General features: G+C 43.0%; 1 protein-coding gene across 3 annotated transcripts in view; it reads right to left on the bottom strand.

Moving 5' to 3' along the window:
* The window catches only part of SPL7 (squamosa promoter binding protein-like 7), a 330,320-nt gene that overhangs the window by 177,295 nt on the left and 129,138 nt on the right, over positions 1 to 23,887 (bottom strand). For all 3 annotated transcript variants that reach the window (XM_089447745.1, XM_089447743.1, XM_089447742.1), the window contains exon 3: positions 215 to 403. In XM_089447745.1, coding sequence (XP_089303871.1) covers positions 215 to 403 — 189 coding nt within the window. The remainder of the gene's footprint in view (positions 1 to 214; positions 404 to 23,887) is intronic.

Here is a 23,887-nt window from a genome sequence, read left to right as displayed (position 1 = left end):
TTCAGTTGATGTAAAAATCATTAGAAAAGGTTTCAATTACAGAAAATAAGTGAAAGCTTTGCCAAAACCACTGCTGTTGCATTACGAAAAGCAACAATGCAGGTCACCAAGTAGTGTCTGAAATATTAGGAATACTGAAATAAAGCAGGAAATGGATTAATTATGTTTCATATTTAATGTACAATCTCTTTGTCACTTGATATGCAGATAATACCTTCAAGTTCTGTAGAAACCTTTACTGGCACCGAGCTGGTAACTTTACTAACATCAGCAGATTTCGGTCCCACATTCTTCAAAGATAGATCACCTTTATATGGTTGCTCTACTTCTGAAATGTTTATCTCTTCACTCCCACTGCTGGCTTGCTTTTCACCACAGCCCAGAGATGAAAATGACTTCGATGCTTCAAACAAAATTTCAACAAATCAAATTTATGGAAAAGATGCATCAACAAACACATAGAACACTGATCAGAGACTACAAAACCAATCCTAGAATTGATTGATCTAGTTTTGAATATATATTATAAACTATACCTCCCTATACTTCTTGACAATTTATGGAAACATGTCAGGAAATTTTCATGGTCTTCAAAACTGAAAATTTAATAAGGCAAGATGGGAGCCATAAAAAATGCTGGGAAAGGAAATGCAAAATACAGATCAGAAGCAACTGCTTCAATGTCATATATAGATCAAACTGCCAGTCAGAAAAAGAGCCATATCCTAAGATTTCAGTCACTCATTCTAAGAAATTAGACAAACTATGTGAGAACTTAACATTAATGCAACATTATAATCGACTGATTTCATTCCAATCTCCTAAAGCAACTATTTTTAATGCATAAAGAAATTGTAAAAACAATAATATAGTACTCTAGATTGTACATACTTAAATACATGTGAACATAGAGAAACAAACTTGCCTTGGGCTCCTAAGTACTTATGACCAATGCTGACTAAATTAAAAGCATTTTCAATGCATGTACATTGTGCAATGACAACGCTAAACAAGGCAATAATATGTACATTGTATCTACATATCCTAGAAGAAGTAGACTATGAAATGTTGAGGCTTGTTACCGCAAAATCTAGCAGGCTTAGTGCAAAGCCTCAATAGGCAACCTAGGTCTTATGGCAACAAATAGATCAGCCACCACTGTCACTTCAGTGGCCTCTCTCCAGCTATTTAGTGGTGGATGTTATCCCCAAAAGGGAGGTTTCCTAAAGAAATCACCAACAAGTTATTCAACAAACAAGGGCTCAATGGTGATATAAGGCCTAATCATTTTATAGGAAGGTGTTGGCAACACCTTGATGGGCTCAATGGTGATATAAGGCCTAATCGTTTTACAGGAAGGTGTTGGCAAGACCTTGATGGCCGTGATAAGAGGTACAATCAATCAAGCACACTTCTCATCAATTCCAATGGACAAGAAGAGGACTGCTATAAACTAGGGTTTTATTTATAGGCAAGTTTGCAGCATCCAAAAGCATATAGCAGAAAAGAAATAGCCTCTAAGAGATTGATTCAATAAGATATCAAAGGCTATCAAGGGGTGAGCCAGCAAAAAGCAAACTTTTAAAGATTTTAATGCTTTAAGGTGCATAAAACAGCAAACTAAGCCTAGATGTCAATCCTAATTAGGGGTAAGAATGCAAAAAAAGCTAGATTTTTTTTTTAATTTATTTAATGAAATTTCTATCAATAGAAAAATGACATATAGATGAAAGTTTACAATAATATGCAAACTAAAACCAAACCCTAACCCTAGCTATCAAAAATTAAGAAAGAGATAAGCAACTAAGGATGATCACTACAACTAGACTAGTGCCTTCTCTCAATTGGGCAATAGAGTCAATTAGGGCAAGGTCTATAATAGAGGTTTTGGATGAAGAGGGTGGAAGATTATTTTTCTTCTCTTAGAAACCCTCGCGACTTTTCTATATGGGAGATTTAAGGTCAAGGGATGCATAAACCAAGTTCCCAAGATTGATTTTTGCAAAATGAACTGTACACCATAAAGGATCAAGATCTCAAGAAAGATATTGCACTTTTTAATATGGCACAAGTAGAAACCCTAATTTCAGCAATATAGCATGTAAAATGGAAGAAAACAATAAACTTACACAATTTCCACATGACTCACTTCATCAACCCCAGACGAGTCTCTCTGTGCATAAATCTCTCTCACAAGGCAAATCTCTCTACTAAATCTCCAATGCATTAAAGAGAAAAGTTAAAGAGAGCTAGTGCGCACTTCGTAGGAGAGAGAGAGAGAGAGAGAAGTGTGATGAATGTGTGATGATTCAAATGAAAGTGACTTTCCTCTATTTATATGATGGCAACCAAGTCACTTTTCACTATTTTACAAGTCAAAGCCCTAAAAGTTTGCTTGAGCATTCAATTAGGCCTAAAGGTCACAAGTCGACCTTAAGATAGCTTTAAAACATAATAAACACATCAAAATCTCTCACATGTGTGGGAATAAATGCTCTCCATCATGACGTCGTCCGCCTAGAATGGACAATCTCCATTGAGCAAGTGATAAAATGGTCCATGAGTGCTCCTCACTCCAAAGAAATCAACATAGTTGTTAAATTATGGTATGTTCTATGCTTAAAAACAATTTACTTCAAATTTTCTTATTAGCCCAATATCAATTTCCAGAATAGCACTCACATCAGCATGATAGTAAAATGCAGATAGAACATAAATGTAAACAGTAGAAGACAAGCCAAGACAAGAGACACAAGATGTGGCACCAGCCAGGGACAAACCCCAATGCGGGGAAACCCTTGATCAATTCTTCTTATATTCTTCAATAATTCAGCAGAGAGAGAGATAATACAATTACACAAATCTGTAATTTTATGACAGCTGCAACAAAACACTAACCAGCAAAGTCAAAGCTGGTCAAACAGGTCAGAATTGACCTCAAGTCAACCTCAGTCAACTCGACCTCCAACAGCAAGAATGTACAGCCCAAAACAGTCTGAAATGATGGTCAAACAGCAGTCAATGCCGGTACAGGTCTGCGGTCAACCCTTGACAGTCAACGCTGGTCAAAACAGGTCAACATTTGCTGCCCAGAAATGCGGCTAGCCTAGGAAAGGTTGCCCAACCCAAACCGCAGTCAAAGGAGACCCTACGCTGGTCAACACTGCCAAGAATCAGTGTTTCTGCTCCACGGTCAACCCAAGTCAACGCTGCCCTAATTGAGATCTGCATCCTCCTTCCCACGCGTGAGAGACCTGCTCCTCCTATGCATACCCAATCAAGCTAGGAAAGAGAAGAATGAGATGATGAGATGAGTGAGTTTATGCCACAAGGTCTCCTCCTTTTATATAACACATTGAGGGTAAGTTGGGGGTGTAAAACACTGTTTTGCTTGCGGGCCGACCTTGACAAATTGTCAAGAATACAAATAAATTCATATCTCCATGAATACATGTCGGAATCGGATGATCGTTAGATCAATCCTACACCTCTCGATGGGAGGAATCCAAGAAAAATATCAGCCGCCATAGATAAGGTGACCCACATGGAGTTTGGCCCTAGTTGCCAATTTTAACAATAGTGCATGGGTGCATCTCCAAATAGCATCTCCTCCACCATGACATCATCTCCAAGAAGGTTCATGCCACCCTTCTAGGGCATGTAGAGACGATGTGGCAACCTCTGAGGCTAGCATTGGCATCTAGGCATGATGTGCTAGCCATCCCAACTTATTCCCAAGTCATCATAATGATCATCATTATCTAGGCTCTGGAACAAGGTAACATCCATCAATGAAGGTCAAGGCCAACCTAAAAGCATCCTAGGTCCATATGGGCATATCATCAAATAAGCCAACACCTTGGCTTCCTCATATAACATTTCAACATCTAAAGGTGTAGCAACGAGTATAGAAGCATGTGGAATCTCTTCAAAACCCAACGCCCATCTCATGAGGGCAACGTTGGGGCTACAAGGTCATAACTACTCTCAACAATTGCACAATACGTCCTCTGAATGGTGTTGGATAAGTGTCGAAATCTTCCTTCAAAGGATCTCTACTGCATGAGTAATGAACCACCTAAAACATACCCTCGAGATCAAGTGAGATCAACATCAATAGTGTCAAAACCATTAAAGTATCATAGTGGGACAAAAACCATCGAAGTAGAACAATAAAAGTCTCCAAAGATTTGTTAGAGACATTCTTGTTTACCCCCAAATACGATAACTTAGCATAGAAAATTGTTCCAGAGACTCGTTAGAGACATTCCTGTTTACCCCCAAATATGGTAACTTAGCACAAAAAATTGTTCCAAATACTTGTTACAGGCATTTAAGTTTACCCCTGCAGTTTGCTTGATAAGGGTACTAAGACAAAGAAAAGAAAGAATGTCACAATACCAATGATGTTGGAGAGAGTTTATCATTATCACTGAACAATAGTTGATTGGCTTCCTATTAGGCAATCTCCAAACATGCTAGCAATATGTAAAACTATCTACGTGAGCTCAAATAAGTTTTATTCTCAGCATGAATGTGATAGCAATTTAATAAAGAACCACAGAACAATGATGGCTACCATTACTTTGAAGACACAACATGTACCCAAGTCAACTACCCAAGAGAACCAACAATCATTGAACTAGTTACATAGGTGTCTCAACGAATGGAGGTGGACCAATATGCAAAGTTCACATCAAAAAAGATTGTCATCATCTTGTGTTACTTCTATTAGAATAATGCTATTTTAGTGTTTAATGCTCATTCGGATAAGATCGTCAGTGATCTTATTAGCAGTTTCTTCTTAGAAACTTGTTGTTTCTATTTCTTAGTAGAAACTTGTTGTTTCTATTTCTATAAATACATTTGTATTATTTATTGAGCTTCATTGCTCATTGTAAATCAATTCAATTCATTCATTGATTATGGTATCAGAGCTCGGGTATTTTTTTCGAAATAATTTTTCATTGTTTGAAAAATTTTGCTTCATTTTGAAATAGCTCTCTAGGAGTCTGAAATTTTTTTTTACTGGGCGTCACAATTTCTGAGCCGCAGTTTTTCTGAGGGTTTTCATATCAGAGGTGTTCATTGTTCGTCAATCTTTTGCTGCAAGGGTTTCGGATGAATGTGAGTGATTGGTATTGTGTTCGGTCATGTGATAAGTGTGTTCCGGTTTTTTATCTGCAGTGAATAATCTTCAAATTGAGGTCTAAATTGCTTTAGTCTGTGTAGTGTTGGGTCGGATTTGGTTTGATTCCGGGTTACAGCGGGTGTGGATTTCTACGTTGCAAGGGGTTTCGTTCTGACTGGCGCAGTAATCGAAGGATTTTTTTTGGGTTGGTGCTAAGCTAGAATGTGAAGCGCGTAAAGTTGCGGTATCGTTGTCTCACTCTATCGTTGTCTCATCCCCAAAACCTAGGTCTACATTTCGAGACTTGTCCCAGCGCCGATTGTCATCTCCTCCCAGCGTCGGCTGTCGGTGAAAAACACGACGACGCCATCAAACGTCTCGGCGGCACCATGCTCGGCGTCAAGCTGGAAAACATCTCGCGAGTTTATGGTATTCGCAGGGGCCGAATTCGTGGATTTATAAGGGCCGAGTTCATCATTTTGCTGGCACTGAGTTTCATCATTTGCTAGGGCTGAAATAATTAGAGCAAAGGAGGACGAATTTGCTCAGTGCGAGGAAGCCGAATCATTAGCTGAATTGCTCCTTTCAGGACTACAACAGATAAGCTGAGTTTCAGGGCCGAAATACATCAAGACGACGGCATTTGACGGAGATTTCAATCCTCGGCTTGACGGCCAACGATGTCTGAATCTGTGTAATTAAGAGACGAAGCGGATCTGCAATGCATTAACAGCAGGGCATTTGGTGGAGGAACAACAGGTTCCTCAACGAATCTTCTTCGGCGGTTTCGATGCTTGATCGGACAGAGCTGGTCTCTGACTTTGCTTCCTCTCTGTCATCGTTGTCCTGCAAGATCATAAACCATTCAGCATCAAGCCGTCGTCTGTTGTGGCAGCGTTCTCGTCAAGGGGACCGAATCTCGTCAATCCGGAGATCCTGAAACCAGACGTGATAGCACGTGGACCCATATTCACTATCCTGGTGGGTCAGGTATTTTGGGGGACAGTCAACATAGATTTTGGTATGTTATATAGCTTGTCTTTTGCATAGAGAAGTCATTGTGGAGACCACAAATTGCTAGTAGCTTGCCCCTATCAAATCTTCTTATTATATGTTTTTGATTCTTCAAAAAACATAGATTTTTGCATACACGTTAGTTTCTGGGCATACAAATATCCTCCAAGTTTCTCCCTGCCTAAGCTTCTCAGAACGATTTCTGGTTCTATTTGCACCAGCACCTGTTAGATTTTGTCCAGATTAGCCGACATCTGCATCGAAATTCGTGTCGGACTCCTTTGTTGTTTTATGTGGCTTGGGAAACATGTAGATGGCTTCGCTAACAATCTAATGTTGGAAGGAAGTCAGCGCTTTAATGGCACCAATTATAACATCTGGAAACAAAGAATGTTGACCATTTTTTAATATAGCCGTCTTGACCAGCTCATTTTGGGCAAAGAGCTCAGTGTTGGAACAGCTGGTGCCGATCAAGATAAGTTTGATGATCGAAATCGAGACGCTGCTATGCTTCTCAAACTCTCAGTGACTGATGATCAGTTACCACAGATTCCTTTTGGCAAGACAACTGCCGAAATCTGGCAACATTTGAAGGAATTGCACGAGACATCCGACAAGAGCAGAGCTTTCTTTCTAAAGAATCAGTTGTTCTCCATCATGATGGATGAACGTATGTCTTTACAGGAACATCTTAAAAAGATTAAAGACATTCGAGATCAGCTTGAAGCCATTGGTCGAACCATGGAGGAAGAAGATATGGTAGTCATCACTCTGAAAAGTCTACCAAAACCTTATGAGCAGTTCATAGAAACACTCAACATTACCTCCACTAATGTTGATTTGAAGTTTCCAGAGTTATGCACCAAACTCATGCAGCAGGATCATTGGAAACAGCAGTTTGATAGTGGTGCTTCATCAGCCTCCTCAGAAAATGCTTTTGCTGCCAAATATCAGTCCTCTCAGTCCTTTCAGCAGAAAGGTTCTTCTCAGCCTTCTGATCCTGCTAAGAAAAAAAATGTGCATTGTAATTACTGTCACAAGTTCGGCCACATGAAGAAAGATTGCCGACAGAGAATTGCTTCTGAACAAAAGAAGAAGGGAGGGTCTCATCAGCAAGCGAATGTTGCAGAACATTCCGAGCAGAAGGAATCTGCCTTTTATGCCTTTATGGCTAAGAGGTCCTCAGATCATGCCCCGTCTTCTGCCTGGTACATTAACTCTGGTGCATCAGTCATTTCTCTTAGAGGCGTGACTGGTTTACTGACTTCTCATCTTTCATTGATTTCGTGGTATTCGACGAAGGTGAAGAGTACACAGTGGATGGCAGAGGTACAATTCAGATCCAGTCTGATGGACGCACACTCATCTTCTTGAATGTGTACTATGTTCCTGGTATGGAAATTAATCTGTTGTTTGTCCGCTAGATTATGAGGAACTCTCCTCTGCTTGATGTACTGTTCAGTGCGCACAAGTTCTCTATCATTGGCAGGGAAACTCGTCTTACGGTTGCTGTTGGCCTAGAGGATCATGGTCTATACAGGCTTCTTGACACTGGTGATTCTCCAGAAGTGGCTCTAGCAGCTCATGTTTCTCCCATCAACACTCTGTGGCATCAGAGATATGGGCATCTAAACAACCAATATCTCTCTCAGCTATCTCGGGAGGGCCTTGTGTCAAGGTTACCTGATATTCAGACTCAACAGTTGGGAGTGTGCGGCGCCTGTCAAGCTCGCAAGCAACATCGGTCTTTATTCAAGGATGGAGAATCTTGGCGCGCATCTAAGGTACTCCAATTAATTCATGCTGATATTTGTGGTCCTATGAATACATCTTCAGTTACTGGTTGCAAATATTTTCTGCTTATTGTAGATGATTTTAGTAGAAAGATGTGGGTGTACTTTCTAAAACATAAATCTGATGTATTTAGTATCTTTCAGAAGTATAAGTCCTTAGTTAAAAAAGAGTCTGGCTGTAATATCATAACTCTTAGGACAGATAACGGGGGGGAATTTTGTTCTTCTGCTTTCTCCAACTTCTGTGACACCCATGGCATCAAACACCAGTTAACTACACCCTACACTCCTCAGCAAAACAGTGTTGTCGAATGTCGCAACTGTACGGTTGTTGAAATGGCTCGTTCCATGTTACAACACAAGAGTGTTCTGAACAAATTTTGGGCTGAAGCAGTGTTTACCACTGTCTATCTTCTTAACCACTCACCTACTCAGGCTGTTAAGGGGAAGACTCCAGAAGAGGTTTGGTCTGGCCGTAAGCCTAAGATCAGTCACCTCAAAGTGTTTGGCTTGGTTGCATATGTTTGGATTTCAGATGCTAAGCGCTCTAAGTTGGATTCCAAAAGCCAGAAACTCATGGTGACAGGGTACAGTGATCATCACAAGGCCTATAGGCTGATAGATTTAGACGTTGATCGTCTTATCTTCAGTCGGGACATAGTATTTGATGAAGACAAAGGGTTCTTTTAGTCCCCTCCTTCTGAGCAGTGTTCTGAGGATTAGCCTCCCAGTGTTCTTCTTCCGTTAGGTCCACCTGATGGGAGGGACGATGCAGCGTCAGTATTTGATGATGCACTACCTGAGTTCCCTCCAGAAAATAATCCTCCTCTCGCTACTCCTGTTGTTCCTGAATCTCCTCCATCTACTCCAAATATTGGTTCTTCTACTCTCCGGCATAAATGTTGGGCTAAAACTATTGGTGATCTCCAGGATAATAAGCTCCTTGAAGGTAGAACTTCCAGAAATAAGAGCAAACAGCAGCTTACAGTAGATTTTGCTCTTATGGCTAACCTACACAGTGTTTTTGAGCCTCAAACCTATTCAAAGGCTAAGGGTATACCTGAGTGGGAACATGTTATGGAAGTTGAATTCCAAAGTCTTCAGAAGAATCACACTTGGACCCTTTCTGATCTTCCTGCAAGGAAGAAGCCCATTAGCTGCAAATGGGTGTATAAAGTGAAATACAAAGCTGACAGAACCCTAGACAAGTATAAGGCTCGCCTTGTTGCTCGAGGGTTCTCACAGAAGGAAGGCATAGACTATGAGGAGACCTTTGCTCCTACAGCCAAGATGAGTACCATACAGCTCATCCTTGCCTTAGCAGCTCAGTTCAGTTGGAAAGTCCATCAGATGGATGTAAAGAGTGCTTTCTGAATGGTGACTTACAGGAAGAAGTCTACATGATGCAGCCTCCAGGATTCAAGGTTACCGGTCAAGAACAGAAAGACTGTAGGTTAGTCAAAGCACTCTATGGTCTGAAAGAAGCCCCTCGAGCTTGGTACATGAAAATTGATAAGTACCTAACAGATCATGGCTTTCAGCGGAGTCCATCTGATGCAAACCTGTATATCAAACATATTGGTGATGATATTCTATTTGTGGTTGTCTATGTGGATGACCTTATCATTACTAGCAATTCAGCACCTTTGATCATGGAATCAAACAGGATTTGTGCAGCACTTTTGATATGAAAGATTTGGGACTTCTTCATTACTGTTTAGGGGTTGAAGTCTGACAGACTGAGAACAACATCTTTATCTCTCAGTCCAAGTATGCCAGAAGTCTTGTGGACAAGTTCAGAATGTAGGATTGCAAACCTACCACGACTCCTATGGAACCAGGGCTCAAACTTTAGCTCAGTCATCCTCACCACTTGTGGATGAATCTTTATTCAGGCAATTAGTGGGCAGCCTCATCTACCTTACTGCCACTATACCTAATATCAGTTTTGCAATGAGCTACATTTCACGCTTCATGTCAGCTCCTAAGGCTAATCATTGGATAGTAGCGAAACATGTGCTGTGTTATGTGAGTGGCACTCCTGATTATGGACTTCTGTACACTCGGAGATCAGATCCTACACTCGGTGGTTATACAGATTCCCACTGGGTAGGTGCGGTTGATGACTGTAAATCAACAACTAGGTATGTGTTTAGTCTGGGATGCGGTGTTGTCACATGGACTAGTAAGAAGCAGCAGGTAGTGGCTCTCTCCTCGACAAAAGCAGAGTATCGGGGAGCAATTAAGGCATCTTGTGAGGCAATTTGGCTTCGACGTATGCTTGCAGATATGCATGTTTCCTAGGCAAGTCCTACTCCCTTGTTCTGTGATAATCAGGGAGTGCTCAAACTCGCCAAGAATCCAGTCTTCCATGAACGAAAAAAGCATGTGGAAACCCACTGTCACTACATCCGACAGCTTGTTGAAAACGGATCCATTCAGTTGTTGTATGTTCCCACAACGGAGCAGCCAGCAGACATTTTCACCAAGCCCCTTGGTCCTGATAAGTTTGTAAAATTCTGAGGGTCTATAGGTGTTGTAAATAGATTGAGCATTAAGGGAGGGTATTACAATAATGCTATTTTAGTGTTTAATGCTCATTCGGATAAGATCGTCTGTGATCCTATTAGCAGTTTCTTCTTAGAAACTTGTTGTTTCTATTTCTTAGTAGAAACTTGTTTCTATTTCTGTAAATACATTTGTATTTACTATTATTTATTGAGCTTCATTGCTCATTGTAAATCAATTCAATTCATTCATTGATTAACTTCTTTGTAAAATTCTCGAGTTCCAAAATTTTGAACTTTTCTCTTGAGAGTGACATAATATCTAAGAAATGTTATTTTCATGTTGAGGATAAGCATTAGAGTATATAAAAATTGCAACGTTATTAGGAGTCATTAATATTTTTTCCAATTTATATGTTAGCGATATGTGACCAATGTAATGTTGGATGTTTTGGTCATGGATTAGTTGGCTAATCCCCCATAACCACTTAGGGCGGTATAAATATATAATGTGAGACATTACACATGGTGAAATAGTATAATCAACAATATTCTTGTTTATTACACTTTTACATATGTATTATTTGCAAACATATATAAGACTACATTGAGTAATAAATGATAGATAGATTGATAAGAATGATGACTACAATGAGCCTTATGATGGTATACTTACATGGATTGATTGGTCACAAGGTGAAGGGGTATGTGCACTTTGCCCTTCCATTAGCCTATTATTGTTATTGTGTCGAAAGGCACTTTCTACAGACCAGTATGATGGAGATGTTTAATTCCTTCCTTCCATGTTCAACATGGGGTATGTTGTTGCCCGATTTGTACAGGCACTACAAAAACGCTCAGGACGGGGGGTTGTCAGTCTGATCTCCACCCATTCCGTTCTAGTTGTCTCCCAACAGCAAGCTATGGGGGGTAATCTCTATGGAATGAGATGAAAGAAAACAAGTTGGAAACCAACTTGCTTGGGAGACACGGTTGAGTGGTCTAGCCAATTGGTTGAATTCAAGCAAGATTATTAATTAGATTAGATTTTAAAGTACGAGACCAGTGCCTTAATGGAGTCACAAATTCTTGCTTACAGTAAATTGGAACCAAATTACTAAATGGACACCCGCTACATAAAATGATTGACTAACCGAAATGATATGCAAACATATTACCTATGTGTGATGCAGAGATCTTGGTTATTTTTAGTTAAATGCCTAATATAGATGTAACCTTGCTTTTAACTATTTTCAAGCTGGGCTCTAAGGTAGGTTGTGGGAAGGAGGCCAACAGGAAGCAGGCTAGAGCCTGATTAATGATACCTTCTATTGTGCTCCTATCACCCAATGCCTTTGGCGCTGCAGAGACTGTGGCTCTATGTAAAAATTTTCTGTTTTCCCACCCCGGTTTTCAGTTTCACCTTATTTCTCCCATGTAGTTAAATGCCCATTCCCATAGCCATACATTTAACAGACTGAAAAAAATAAATATTGCTGAAAACACAAATTCTGGAAATTTTTCAGAGTGCTGGAAATTGCAGAAATAAAAATCAGCAATTAAAAACAGCCATTAAATACCATTTAAACTCAGTGATTTTTGGTCAACTTGACCCTGGAAAAACCCCCTACAACTCTTGGGGAAAACCAATTTGAGAGCTCTTCTTTATTTCTGGAAATGTCTTTTTACAGTGAGAAATTTTCAGCAAAAATCAGCAAACAAATTTACAACTTATCTCGATTTCTGAGCCTCACAGCCCACCAGAAATTTCCAAACAGCAACACAATGTTGTACGGCCACTGTACGGACGGTACGGACGGCTGTACGGACTGTACGGACAGGCTGTACGGACGGTACGGACAGGCTGTACGGACCTCGATTTTTGTGCAGAAAATCAGCTACCTCGATTTCTGTGCAAAAACAAATCTGCCTTTTGCTGTTTGCTCAAGAAAAATCTGCCTTTTACTGCTTGCACATTCAGCTGTAAGGATTTGCTTAAATGATGCCTTGGTATGTGTGCCAAGCTGCTGCCTCCTTCTCCTCCTTGTCCAGAAATCTCCCTTGCTCTCTTGCTCTCTCTCTCTCAATCTGCTCATGAAAGAATGAATGATCTTTTCCTCCTTTTCCTCCCTTAACCCAACCCTAAATGACTTTTGGGTGATCCCTAAATCCAATGGCTGAAATAGATTTAGATCAATGGCTGAGATTAAATGCTCATTTAAATCTCACTTTCTATTTTTTAATTCACCCCACTTTAATAAAGACCCACTTAGTCATTTATTTCCAAAGTCACTTTTCCTTTCTAATTTTTCATTGACTTTATAAAAATCACTTTAAAATTAGACTTAGTAACTTTATCACTTAAAGTCACTTTCAAATTAGATTTAACTTTATAAAAAATTATAAAGTTACTTTAGGAGAAAAATTAAATTCTTTTGGACACTTTTCCCTAGGCCAAAGATCAAAGCCTTAGGGAACCACCTGTTCTCCGGTACTAAATTTCAACACTCCCTCTTACCGAGGAAGGTGTTGCTCACCACACCCATCTTGTCTCTGAAGTAGACATGCTTGCCCCGTGGTAAGGCTTTGGTAAGAATATCTGCAACCTGCTCATCAGTGGAAATATACTCAAGCTTCACAGCTCCCTTCTGAACATAGTCTCTGATGAAATGATATCTGATCCCGATATGCTTTGACCTGTCATGAAATACTGGATTCTCCGTGAGTTTAATGCAACTCTGATTATCACAGTAAATCACTGAAGGTCTCAACGACTGACCAAATAAGCCAAACAACATCTTGCGAAGCCAGATGGCCTCACAACTAGCTAGACTGGCTGCCATATACTCTGCTTCCGCTGAACTCAGTGCTACTGACTGCTGCTTCCGGCTGAACCATGACACTACTGCTGAACCCAACCCAAAACAACACCCTGAAATGCTCTTCCTATCAGAAGTACAACCTGCCCAATCAGAATCAGTGTATCCTGCCAATCTCACTCCATCTCCCTGCCTGTAGTCCAGACCATAATCCACTGTCCCCTGCAAGTACCGCAAAATGTGTTTTGCAGCCACCCAGTGAACCTTCCTAGGCTCACACATAAACTGACTCATCGTGTTGACTGCAAAACAGATATCTGGTCTAGTGTTGACCAAATACATCAAGGAACCAATCAGCTGCCTGTACAATGTGGGATCCACCAACTCGGAATCCGAAGCATGAAGCTTCTTCCAGTTGGTGATCATCGGTGTCGACATGGGTCTACAATCCTCCATGTGGAATCTGCTAAGGATGTCCACAATATACTTCCCCTGCCCCAGGAAGAAATGCCCCTCCTCCTGCCACACCTCCAAACCCAAAAAGTAATGCATCAAGCCGATGTCCTTCATCTCAAACTCCGCCGCAAGATCTCTCTTGCAGTGCTCTATGAGTCTCTCTACACCTGTAATGATCAAGTCATCTACATACAGCACCAGAATGAGAGGCTCCTCACCAATCACAATAAAGTAAAGGTTCGGATCTGCCTCACTCTTTGTGAAACCCATCCCCTGCAAGTATGCATCTATCCTGAAGTACCAAGCTCTGGGAGCTTGCTTCAGGCCATAAAGGGCCTTCTTCAATCTGCACACATGGGACTCCTTCCCATGCACCTCAAAGCCCTGTGGCTGCTCAATGTACACCTCCTCCTGTATGAAGCCATTGAGAAATGCGGTCTTCACATCCATCTGGTGGATCTTCCAACCCATCTCTGTTGCTATCGATATAATGGAGTGGATCGAAGTATATCGAGCCACGGGAGCGAAGGTCTCCTCATAATCAACTCCCTCTACCTGGGAGAACCCTCTAGCCACAAACCTCGCTTTGAATTTCTCAATGCTGCCATCTGCAGCATGCTTTACCTTGTAAAGCCATCTGGAAGTAACCACGGATTTGCCCTCAGGCCTTGGCACCACCTCCCAAACATCATTCTTCATGATAAAAGAATACTCCTCCTGCATGGCCTCTCTCCAGACCTGCTGGCTAGCTGCCTCCTCATAGCTAGAAGGCTCAGAGTCAAGGATGTTGCTAACCATCGCCATATAGCTACAAAACCTCTCAGGTGGTCTACTCTCTCTGACCGGCCTCTTCGGCTCAGCAACAGATGTGGCATCTCTCAGGGTGTCCTGAAGCCACTTGGGCTTCCTCTTCCCTGAGCATGCTTCTCCCATAGGAGAATGAAACTCCTCCTCCTCATCCCCATCAGTAGCCTGAACTCCTGACTGTCTGTCTGCTGTCCTCCTGCCTGCACCTGAACCTGTAGAAGCTGAGGTACCGTGTGAACTGTCCATCAGTGGACTCCCTAGTGAACTGCTCTGTGAACTGCTCTGCATGCTGCCCGGAGCACCACCCCTCTGGCTCGGCGAGCCACTGCTCACTGATGGACCTGACATCCTCATAGATGTACCTCCGGATCCTCCTGATCCCTGCCCACTGGATCCCTGCGACTAACTCAACTGCTGCTGAGGGTCTGGCTGATCCAGATACTCTAACTCCCGTGACCTCCTAAAGGCCCTGTCCTCCTCGAACTTCACATCCCGTCTGACAACAACTTTCCTCTGTGCAGGAATGTAAATCCGAAAGGCCTTTGAGGTCTCACTGTAGCCCACAAAGATACCCTTCTCTGCGGTGGGCTCTAGTTTGGTCCTCTCCTCCTTGGGTATATAGGAGTATGTAATGCATCCAAAGATATGAAGATGACCAAGATCAGGCTTCTTCCCAGAGAAAGCCTCCTCAGGAGTCATGTGCCCCAAAGCACGATGCGGACTCCTGTTCTGCAAGTAAACAGCTGTGTTGCAGGCCTCTGCCCACAAGAACAATGGCAACCCCTGATCATGTATCATGGCTTTGGCAGCCCCTATGATGGATCTGTTCTTCCTCTCCGCAACCCCGTTCTGCTGGGGGTTGTAAGGAACAGTGAACTCCCTCCTAATGCCTGCCTCCGCACAATAGTCAACAAACTCTCCAAGGGTGTACTCTCCTCCATTGTCCGACCTCAGGGACTTGATCTTTCGACCTGTCTGAGTCTCCACAAGAGCTCTGAACTCCTGAAACCGCTTGAAGACCTCACTCTTGGTCTTCAAGAAATAAATCCAGGTCCTCCTGGAGTGATCATCAATGAATAAGACATAGTACTCATATCCACTCAAGGAAACATGAGACATCCGACCGCTCACATCGGAATGAATCAAATCAAGTATCCCCGTCGCTCTGCTGTCACTGCTGGGAAAAGGGGATTTGGCAAACTTGCCCATCGCACAACCTCTGCAAGTATCAAAGTGATCAGTACTGAAATCTGGCACACCTGTGGTGATCTCCCGCAATGTCCTCAAGGCTCCATGATACATGTGTCCCATCCTGCGGTGCCAAATCTCACACAGCTCAGAATTGCTAGCTCTGCTGTCGGTACTACAACTCAATGCCAAAGGGGGCTGGAATGCAAACTTGTACACCTTTGCATGGCATACACCTATCACTCTAGCTGAATCAACTGGAGAGCCCCTGGGATACATCAACACCTGTCCTCCTCTGAACAGTACCTCATATCCTCTGTCCTCCAAAGCTGAGACGGATATGAGGTTCTTCCTCATCCCTGGCACATAAAGAACCTCTGACACCTTCAAGGGAGGTTTGGACTCCCTCTGAAATGTCACTGTCCCCACCCCGACTGCTCTAACAACTCTGTCATCACCGAGTACTATCTCAATATCAGTGCCACTCTCTGAAAGCTCTGAGAAGTACTCCCGGACTCCTGTCATGTGACGTGAAGCCCCACTGTCCACATACCAGATACCTGTAGATGCTCCGCTAATCGAGGGAAAAGCATGCTCCCTCTGAACCTGTGTGGCAGGTGATCCTGCACTAGAGGACTCACATGTAGTGAACGCAAACTCCCGGTCAAAACGACCTGCAAAGTCCTCAATCTCAGCTGAAGCTGCCACATCCTGGTTCTTCCCCTTCTTCTTCTTCTTCTTCTTCTCCGGACACACAACTGCATAGTGTCCCATCTTCTGACAATTCCAACACTTCACTTTGGAATAGTCCTTCTGTGAGTTACCCTGTTTACCTTTACCTTTGCCTTTGCCTCCACCACCGCTTGTGGAAGCCTGCTTCTTCCCTTTGCCTTTCTTGCCTCCTGCCACCAGTGCTACGTCCTCATCCTGCTCAACTGGCTTGGCTGCCCCAAGCTGTCCTTTCCTGATCTCTGTCTGAATACAATCATCCCAAAACCTCTCCCATGTGGGAAGGGTCTCACGTGCACAAACCCCATCAGCAAAGTTCAACCATGAACGGGGGAGGCCATTCACTGCAATACGCACCAACTCAGTGGATGGAATGGTCTCTCCAATCGCTGCCAACTCATCTCTCACATTGGTAATCTTTGTGAGATATCCAGCTGCACTATCATTCCCCATCTTAATGTTCTTCAGCTTCTCCTTCAGGACCATCTTCCGGTTCTCATTGGTACTCTGGTAGAGATTGGACAATGTTGTCCACATCTCATGGGCATTGCTCTTTCCTCTCACATGAGGAATGCAATGGTCTTTGATTCCGTCTAGAATCAGCCTCTTACCCTTGTTCTTTCTATTATAAGCTGCCAACTGAGTAGCATCAGTAGGCGCAACAACAGGGTGTTGTGTTGTATGCACCATGATATCCCAGACTTCTGCCTCCTCAAAGATACTCTGCATTCTCTCCTTCCAAACACTGTAATTTGTATGCCCATCCAACCTATCCTCCACCCTCAATCCCAATGACATCTTGCTGTCCTAAAACTGAAAAATAGCACTGCTGAGGTAAAGATAAAACTGTTGTTTATGAAAAATCAGCTTGCTGGAATTTTCTGAGTGAAAAAATCAGCAGCTGTATTTTTTTTTCCTTTTGCTGTCCCAAACTGCCCTTCAGCACTCAAGCTCTGATACCATGTAAAAATTTTCTCTTTTCCCACCCCGGTTTTCAGTTTCACCTTATTTCTCCCATGTAGTTAAATGCCCATTCCCATAGCCATACATTTAACAGACTGAAAAAATAAATATTGCTGAAAACACAAATTCTGGAAATTTTTCAGAGTGCTGGAAATTGCAGAAATAAAAATCAGCAATTAAAAACAGCCATTAAAACACATTTAAACTCAGTGATTTTTGGTCAACTTGACCCTGGAAAAACCCCCTACAACTCTTGGGGAAAACCAGTTTGAGAGCTCTTCTTTATTTCTGGAAATGCCTTTTTACAGTGAGAAATTTTCAGCAAAAATCAGCAAACAAATTTACAACTTATCTCGATTTCTGAGCCTCACAGCCCACCAGAAATTTCCAAACAGCAACACAATGCTGTACGGCCACTGTACGGACGGCTGTACGGACGGTACGGGCGGCTGTACGGACAGGCTGTACGGACCTCGATTTTTGTGCGGAAAATCAGCTGCCTCGATTTCTGTGCAAAAACAAATCTGCCTTTTGTTGTTTGCTCAAGAAAAATCTGCCTTTTACTGCTTGCACATTCAGCTGTAAGGATTTGCTTAAATGCTGCCTTGGTATGTGTGCCAAGCTGTTGCCTCCTTCTCCTCCTTGTCCAGAAATCTCCCTTGCTCTCTTGCTCTCTCTCTCTCAATCTGCTCATGAAAGAATGAATGATCTTTTCCTCCTTTTCCTCCCTTAACCCAACCCTAAATGACTTTTGGGTGATCCCTAAATCCAATGGCTGAAATAGATTTAGATCAATGGCTGAGATTAAATGCTCATTTAAATCACACTTTCTATTTTTTAATTCACCCCACTTTAATAAAGACCCACTTAGTCATTTATTTCCAAAGTCACTTTTCCTTTCTAATTTTTCATTGACTTTATAAAAATCACTTTAAAATTAGACTTAGTAACTTTATCACTTAAAGTCACTTTCAAATTAGATTTAACTTTATAAAAAATTATAAAGTTACTTTAGGAGAAAAATTAAATTCTTTTGGACACTTTTCCCTAGGCCAAAGATCAAAGCTTTAGGGAACCACCTGTCCTCCGGTACTAAATTTCAACACTCTAACGACTGCAAGGTCATCGTGTTAACCACTAAAGAGTTGTCGAGACCCCTCAAGCTAACTGAAAAGGGTTTCCCTGTATATTTATCAACCTAACTTATGCTAGGAGGTAAATTATTAATGCAAATGTAAATCTAGTGCATATGCAAGAGATTATGGGTGAGATTATCTTGAGTTAAGATTGCTCAAGTTACTTAAGTACTAATGTGAAATTTGTCTTAATGCAAGAGTACTTAACAAAGTTGTGATACAATCTTAAACAAGATGAGTGCTGAATATTACATAACAATCATAAATGAAACGAGAGACGCGAGCGGCGGGAATGAGCTAGGGTTCTGAGGAAAAAACCCTCGACGGCGCCCACGGTACTACGGATCACGCTCAAGCACTGAAGAGGAATCTCTGTAACGCGACAGAGCTGCAGGGGTTCAGCGGAGGGCAATGGAACCTCCTCAGGGGGGGGTGTCAGAACCCTCCCCTTCGCTGCAAGATCCTGAGCAAGCGGTCATTTTCGGATCCGTAGATCAGGAAATACTAAGCAGAGGAAAAAAACAACAAGTCAATGATAAAGAGAATGAAAGTCAGAAAAACAAAGACAGCAATCCACAAGAAGGAAAAGAAACGCAAAAAGAAAGCCCGAAAATATCCTCATCAACATGCCGACCTGTGGCCAAAGAGCGGCCACGAATAGAACTACCGGGAGACAAGATTGATAGAAGAATAGAGTACATGAAAGATCATGCCCTCATTGGAAAGTTCATAGGGTTTTGGCCGACTGAGAGAGCTTTATATGGCTGGATTGAGGCGAAATGGAAACCCAAAGGCGATGTCACTCTCCAGCTGGGGCCGAAAGGCTTTTTCACCGCAATCTTCTTCTGCTTAGAGGACAAGTATAGGATCCTGGGAGCAGGGCCTTACTTCTTCAACTCTGCGGGTTTATATTTGAGGGATTGGACTCCAAGATTCAACCCAGACAAGGAAGATCTCACTTGGGCGCCAGTATGGATCAGATTGTACTCTCTTCCTGATGAATACTGGGATGAAGACCTTCTCAAGCGCATAGGAAATGGAGTGGGAGAATACATCAGAGCTGCAGAAGAAACCAAATCCCGTAAGTATATCTCCTATGCTCGAATATGTGTTTTTATCCGCCTGAATGAAGCTTTACCAGAGTCGGTAACTCTTGCCCACCGAGATGAGGAGTGGATCCAGCCTCTTGACTATGAACACGTGCCCTTTCGGTGCAGAAAATGCCATGCTTTGGGGCATCTCTTCAGGGATTGCCCTCAAAATATCCAAGCCAACCCCTCTGATCCTTCGGAAACCACAACCCAAGATGGTTTTACCAAAGTCCAAAGTCGGAAGCGCTCACATAAAAAGCCTCAGAATGGGTCCAAACCCCAAGCCACCAAACCCCAAAACCCATCATCTAAGAACAGCTTTGAAATTCTAGCCCAAACATCAGATGATCAACCCCTGTCTACGGAGACCATCCATGAGCGCCCTTCCTCTTCATCTCATCCCCCTCCATCTGACCCCCCTCCTAAATCTCAGCCTCCCATCGTTATCCCGACCATCCTCAGCCGGAATCAGAAAGATACAGTGGAAGGGCACAAGGAAATGGATGTAGATGGAAAGGCAGACCTCCTCCGGGATTCAGAAATCATTCAAGAGGAAAGCAATCAAGTGCAAAAAATGGATGAAGAGCCAGAAAGTATAGATCTACATGGTCTGGACATTCTGGAACTAGAACTAGCCTGCAAAAAGAGAGCATATGACACTATATTTGAGACCCAACTAAATAAGCTCGAAGTGGTCATCTCAAGAGCCTACCACCAACACCAATTAGGGATACAACCAGGAAGTAATTGGGACAGCAGCCTGCGACCAAAGGATTCCAAAAAGAGAGGAAGGAAAACAGATCTCCAGAGAACAATCGAGATTGGGAAAATCCTGGTGGATTCAGGCAGATATGCGAAGCTAACGAAGTACTACAGGCCCTCCAATATTAGTTAGTCATGAAGCTCGTATCCTGGAACTTAAGAGGGCTCAACAGCCCCGGAAAACTCAGGATGTTAAAAAATATGATCAAAATGGAAAAACCGCAGATGTGCTTTCTCCAGGAAACTAAATGCAATAGTTCTACTCTGGGCAGCATTCTCTCAAAAGCTTGGCCAGGGTGTAGATCAGTTGCTGTAGACGCCTCAGGGGGGCTTGCTATAGCGTGGAATACCCAAGCGGTAACTCTCACTGATTTTCACGCCTCTCATCATCTCATACAGGCGGCCTTTCATATATTGGGTACCAATGTTCATGGGAACTTATCTAATGTCTATTTTCCGCAAGACACAGGAAGCAAAATCGCGCTCCTTGAAACTATAGAAGCGCTGAGCACATACAGAAGGCATCCACTATGGATTGTGGCAGGGGATTTTAACATGATAACCAAAATCGAAGAAAAGATAGGAGGGAGGATCAGAATGGAACCAGAAGTTGCTCACTTCAAGGACTTCATCCACAATGCCTCCCTCATAGATATGCCGTTCTGTAATGGCACCTTCACCTGGAGCAATCGCAGAGCCGGCAAGCATCAAATTGCTTCTAAATTAGACTGCTTTCTCCTCTCAGACAATGCGGTGCACCTTGGAGGAGATTTCTCGGCGGCAATCCTTGCGCACACCGGTTCGGATCACTGGCCGATTGTTCTACAATGGCAGAGACCAAGGGATCTGACAAAAAGACCCTTTCGATTTGAGGGGTTCTGGCTCACACACCATGCATTCAAGGACTTTGTCAAAACCGTCTGGGCCTCTTTCATCCCTCCAGAAGGAACTAAAATGTATCAGTTTCAACAGAAGCTACGATTTCTTAAATGTCACCTGAAAAGATGGAATAGGGAGACCTTTGGAAACATATTTAAAGCACAACAGGAGCTACATCAAGAACTGGTGGATCTCCAACAGAAAATAATCACAGAAGGGCACACGGAGGCAACCCTGGATCAGGAACGGCACATTCAAAATCAGCTTGAAGATAGGAGAAAGCAGGAGGAAATCTACTGGAGGCAAAAGTCAAGGGTCAGATGGCTAAAAGAGGGGGAGCGCAACACCAAATTCTTCCACAGAACTACGGTGCAGAGAAGAATGCATAACAATATTCCCTTCATTCAGAATCAGGACGGGGTAAATGTCGAGAAGCATGAGGAAATCGAAGAGGTTCTCCTCAGTCATTTCTGTCAGGTCCACCAAGAACAAGCTGGGGATCGGCAACAGGCTATGGGAAAGATACTCAACAACATACCAAAACTCATCACAGCGGAACACAACGAGCTGCTTATGAGCCCTATTCGTCTCCACGAAGTCGACGAGGCAATGTCTCAGCTCAAAGAAGGTAAGGCCCCTGGCCCAGATGGTTTCACAACCACGTTTTTTCATGCTTTCTGGGATATGATTAAGCTGGAGGTTTGGCAGATTGTAGAGGAATCCAGGGCTTTGCGCTGGCTTCTCCCCTCCCTCAACTCCACCTTCATCACTCTCATCCCTAAAGAGGAGAATTCCATCACCCCGGACAAATTCAGGCCCATAGCGCTCTGTAATGTCGTCTATAAAGTCATATCTAAAGTCATTGCTAATAGGTTAAAACCTCTATTACCTATGCTCATCTCACCGGAGCAGTCAGGATATGTGGAAGGCAGACAAATAATGGATGGCATTCTCCTCACGCACGAGATCATTCACTCGCTCAAGAGCTCTAAACAAGCAGGTATGTTACTCAAATTGGATCTCTCCAAAGCTTTTGACAAGCTCAGATGGTCTTATATTGAAAATATGTTGAAAGCTTTTGGATTTTGTTCCACATGGATTCGCTGGATCATGAGTCTTATCTCTTCCACCCATTTTTCCATCCTTGTGAACGGCCTTCCCTCCCGCCCTTTCAAACCCTCTCGAGGCATTAGACAAGGGGACCCCCTTTCCCCCTTCCTCTTCGTTCTTATGGCTGAGGGTCTTGGTAGACACATCAAGCATGCCCTCCATTCTCAGCAGCTTAAAGGTATCTCGATCCACAACTCTCCTGCCACCTCACATCAGCAATTTGTAGATGACACCATGCTTTATGGCTACCCCTCTGTTCAGGAAGCCTCCTGTTTAAAAACCCTTCTCAACGACTTCTCTGAAGCCTCTGGCACCCACGTCAATTGCTCCAAGTCGCAAATTTTCTTCTTCCACACCCCTCCGTCTGTCAAAGCTGCTGTCTCCCGCATTCTTGGCTTCCCCTCTGCTTCTCTCCCCTCTAAATACTTAGGTGCCCCCCTCACTGCCTCAGCCATAAAGCAGCCCGCTTGGCGTTCTCTTCTAGAGAAGATCGATTCTAAGCTCAATCTGTGGACTCACCGTTCTCTCAATCTAGCCAGTCGGGTTGTGCTCATCAAATCAGTCCTCCAAGCCATGCCTCTTTACCTCTTTTCTATCCTAGCTGCGCCAAAGTGGGTACTAAAAAGCTTAAGGAACCTGCAGCGTGACTTTCTGTGGGGCAGCTCGGCTACTAATCGCAAGTGGGCATTGGTTAAATGGACTACTGTTTGCATGCCCAAAGACAAGGGGGGCATCGGGCTTAGAGACCCAGAGTACAGCAACACCATCATGAATGCCAAGATCTGGTGGCAATGGATGTCCAACCCAGATAAGCTGTGGGCAAAAATCTGGACTGCCAAATATGCCAACAATAGGCCTCAAGAAGAGCTCATCAGATTTACTCCCACCGAAAAAGGGTCGCTAATCTGGAATGCAGCCAAGCAGCACCATCAGCTCATTCAACAGCACAGCTTTTGGGAAATAAGGAATGGTCATAGGGCTAGATTTTGGACAGATGCCTGGAACCAAATGCCTAAGCTCTCGAGTGTTCTTCATCCATCTCTGGTTCCGGATAGGCAGGAGCAGCAACAGGCTAAAGTTCATCACTTTTGGAAGCTGGAGACGGAGAATGGGTTCAGAAAATGGAGACAGAGTAACCAAATAATCATCAATACCAATACTCAGGAAGTAGCAGATTTTGAGAAAGAGTTAAGGAAAAGAAGCATTCGGCTTGACGATAGCAATGATATTCTCAGATGGGGATATCAACCCAAGGGATCCTATTCCACATCCGAAGCCTATAAGCTAGTCGGCAACTTTCCCACTTCACCGGATCCTCTATGGAGTAAAATTTGGGGTCTTGAAGCCTGGCCCAAAATCTCCTACTTCCTCTGGTTGGTAGGCCACAAAAGAATTCTAACATGGGACAAGCTAAGGAGACGCAACTTTCAAGGCCCCTCTATATGTCACAATTGTTTTCAAAACGAGGAAACTCTGCAACACCTCCTGGATAATTGCTCACT

The sequence above is a fragment of the Pinus tabuliformis genome, chromosome X (assembly GCF_031772625.1).
Source record: "Pinus tabuliformis cultivar Carrire ecotype Pingquan chromosome X, CPIR1, whole genome shotgun sequence".
Taxonomy (NCBI): Eukaryota; Viridiplantae; Streptophyta; class Pinopsida; order Pinales; family Pinaceae; genus Pinus; species Pinus tabuliformis.
Note: the sequence above shows the minus strand (reverse complement) of the source record. Positions and strands in the feature narration are given on the sequence as shown.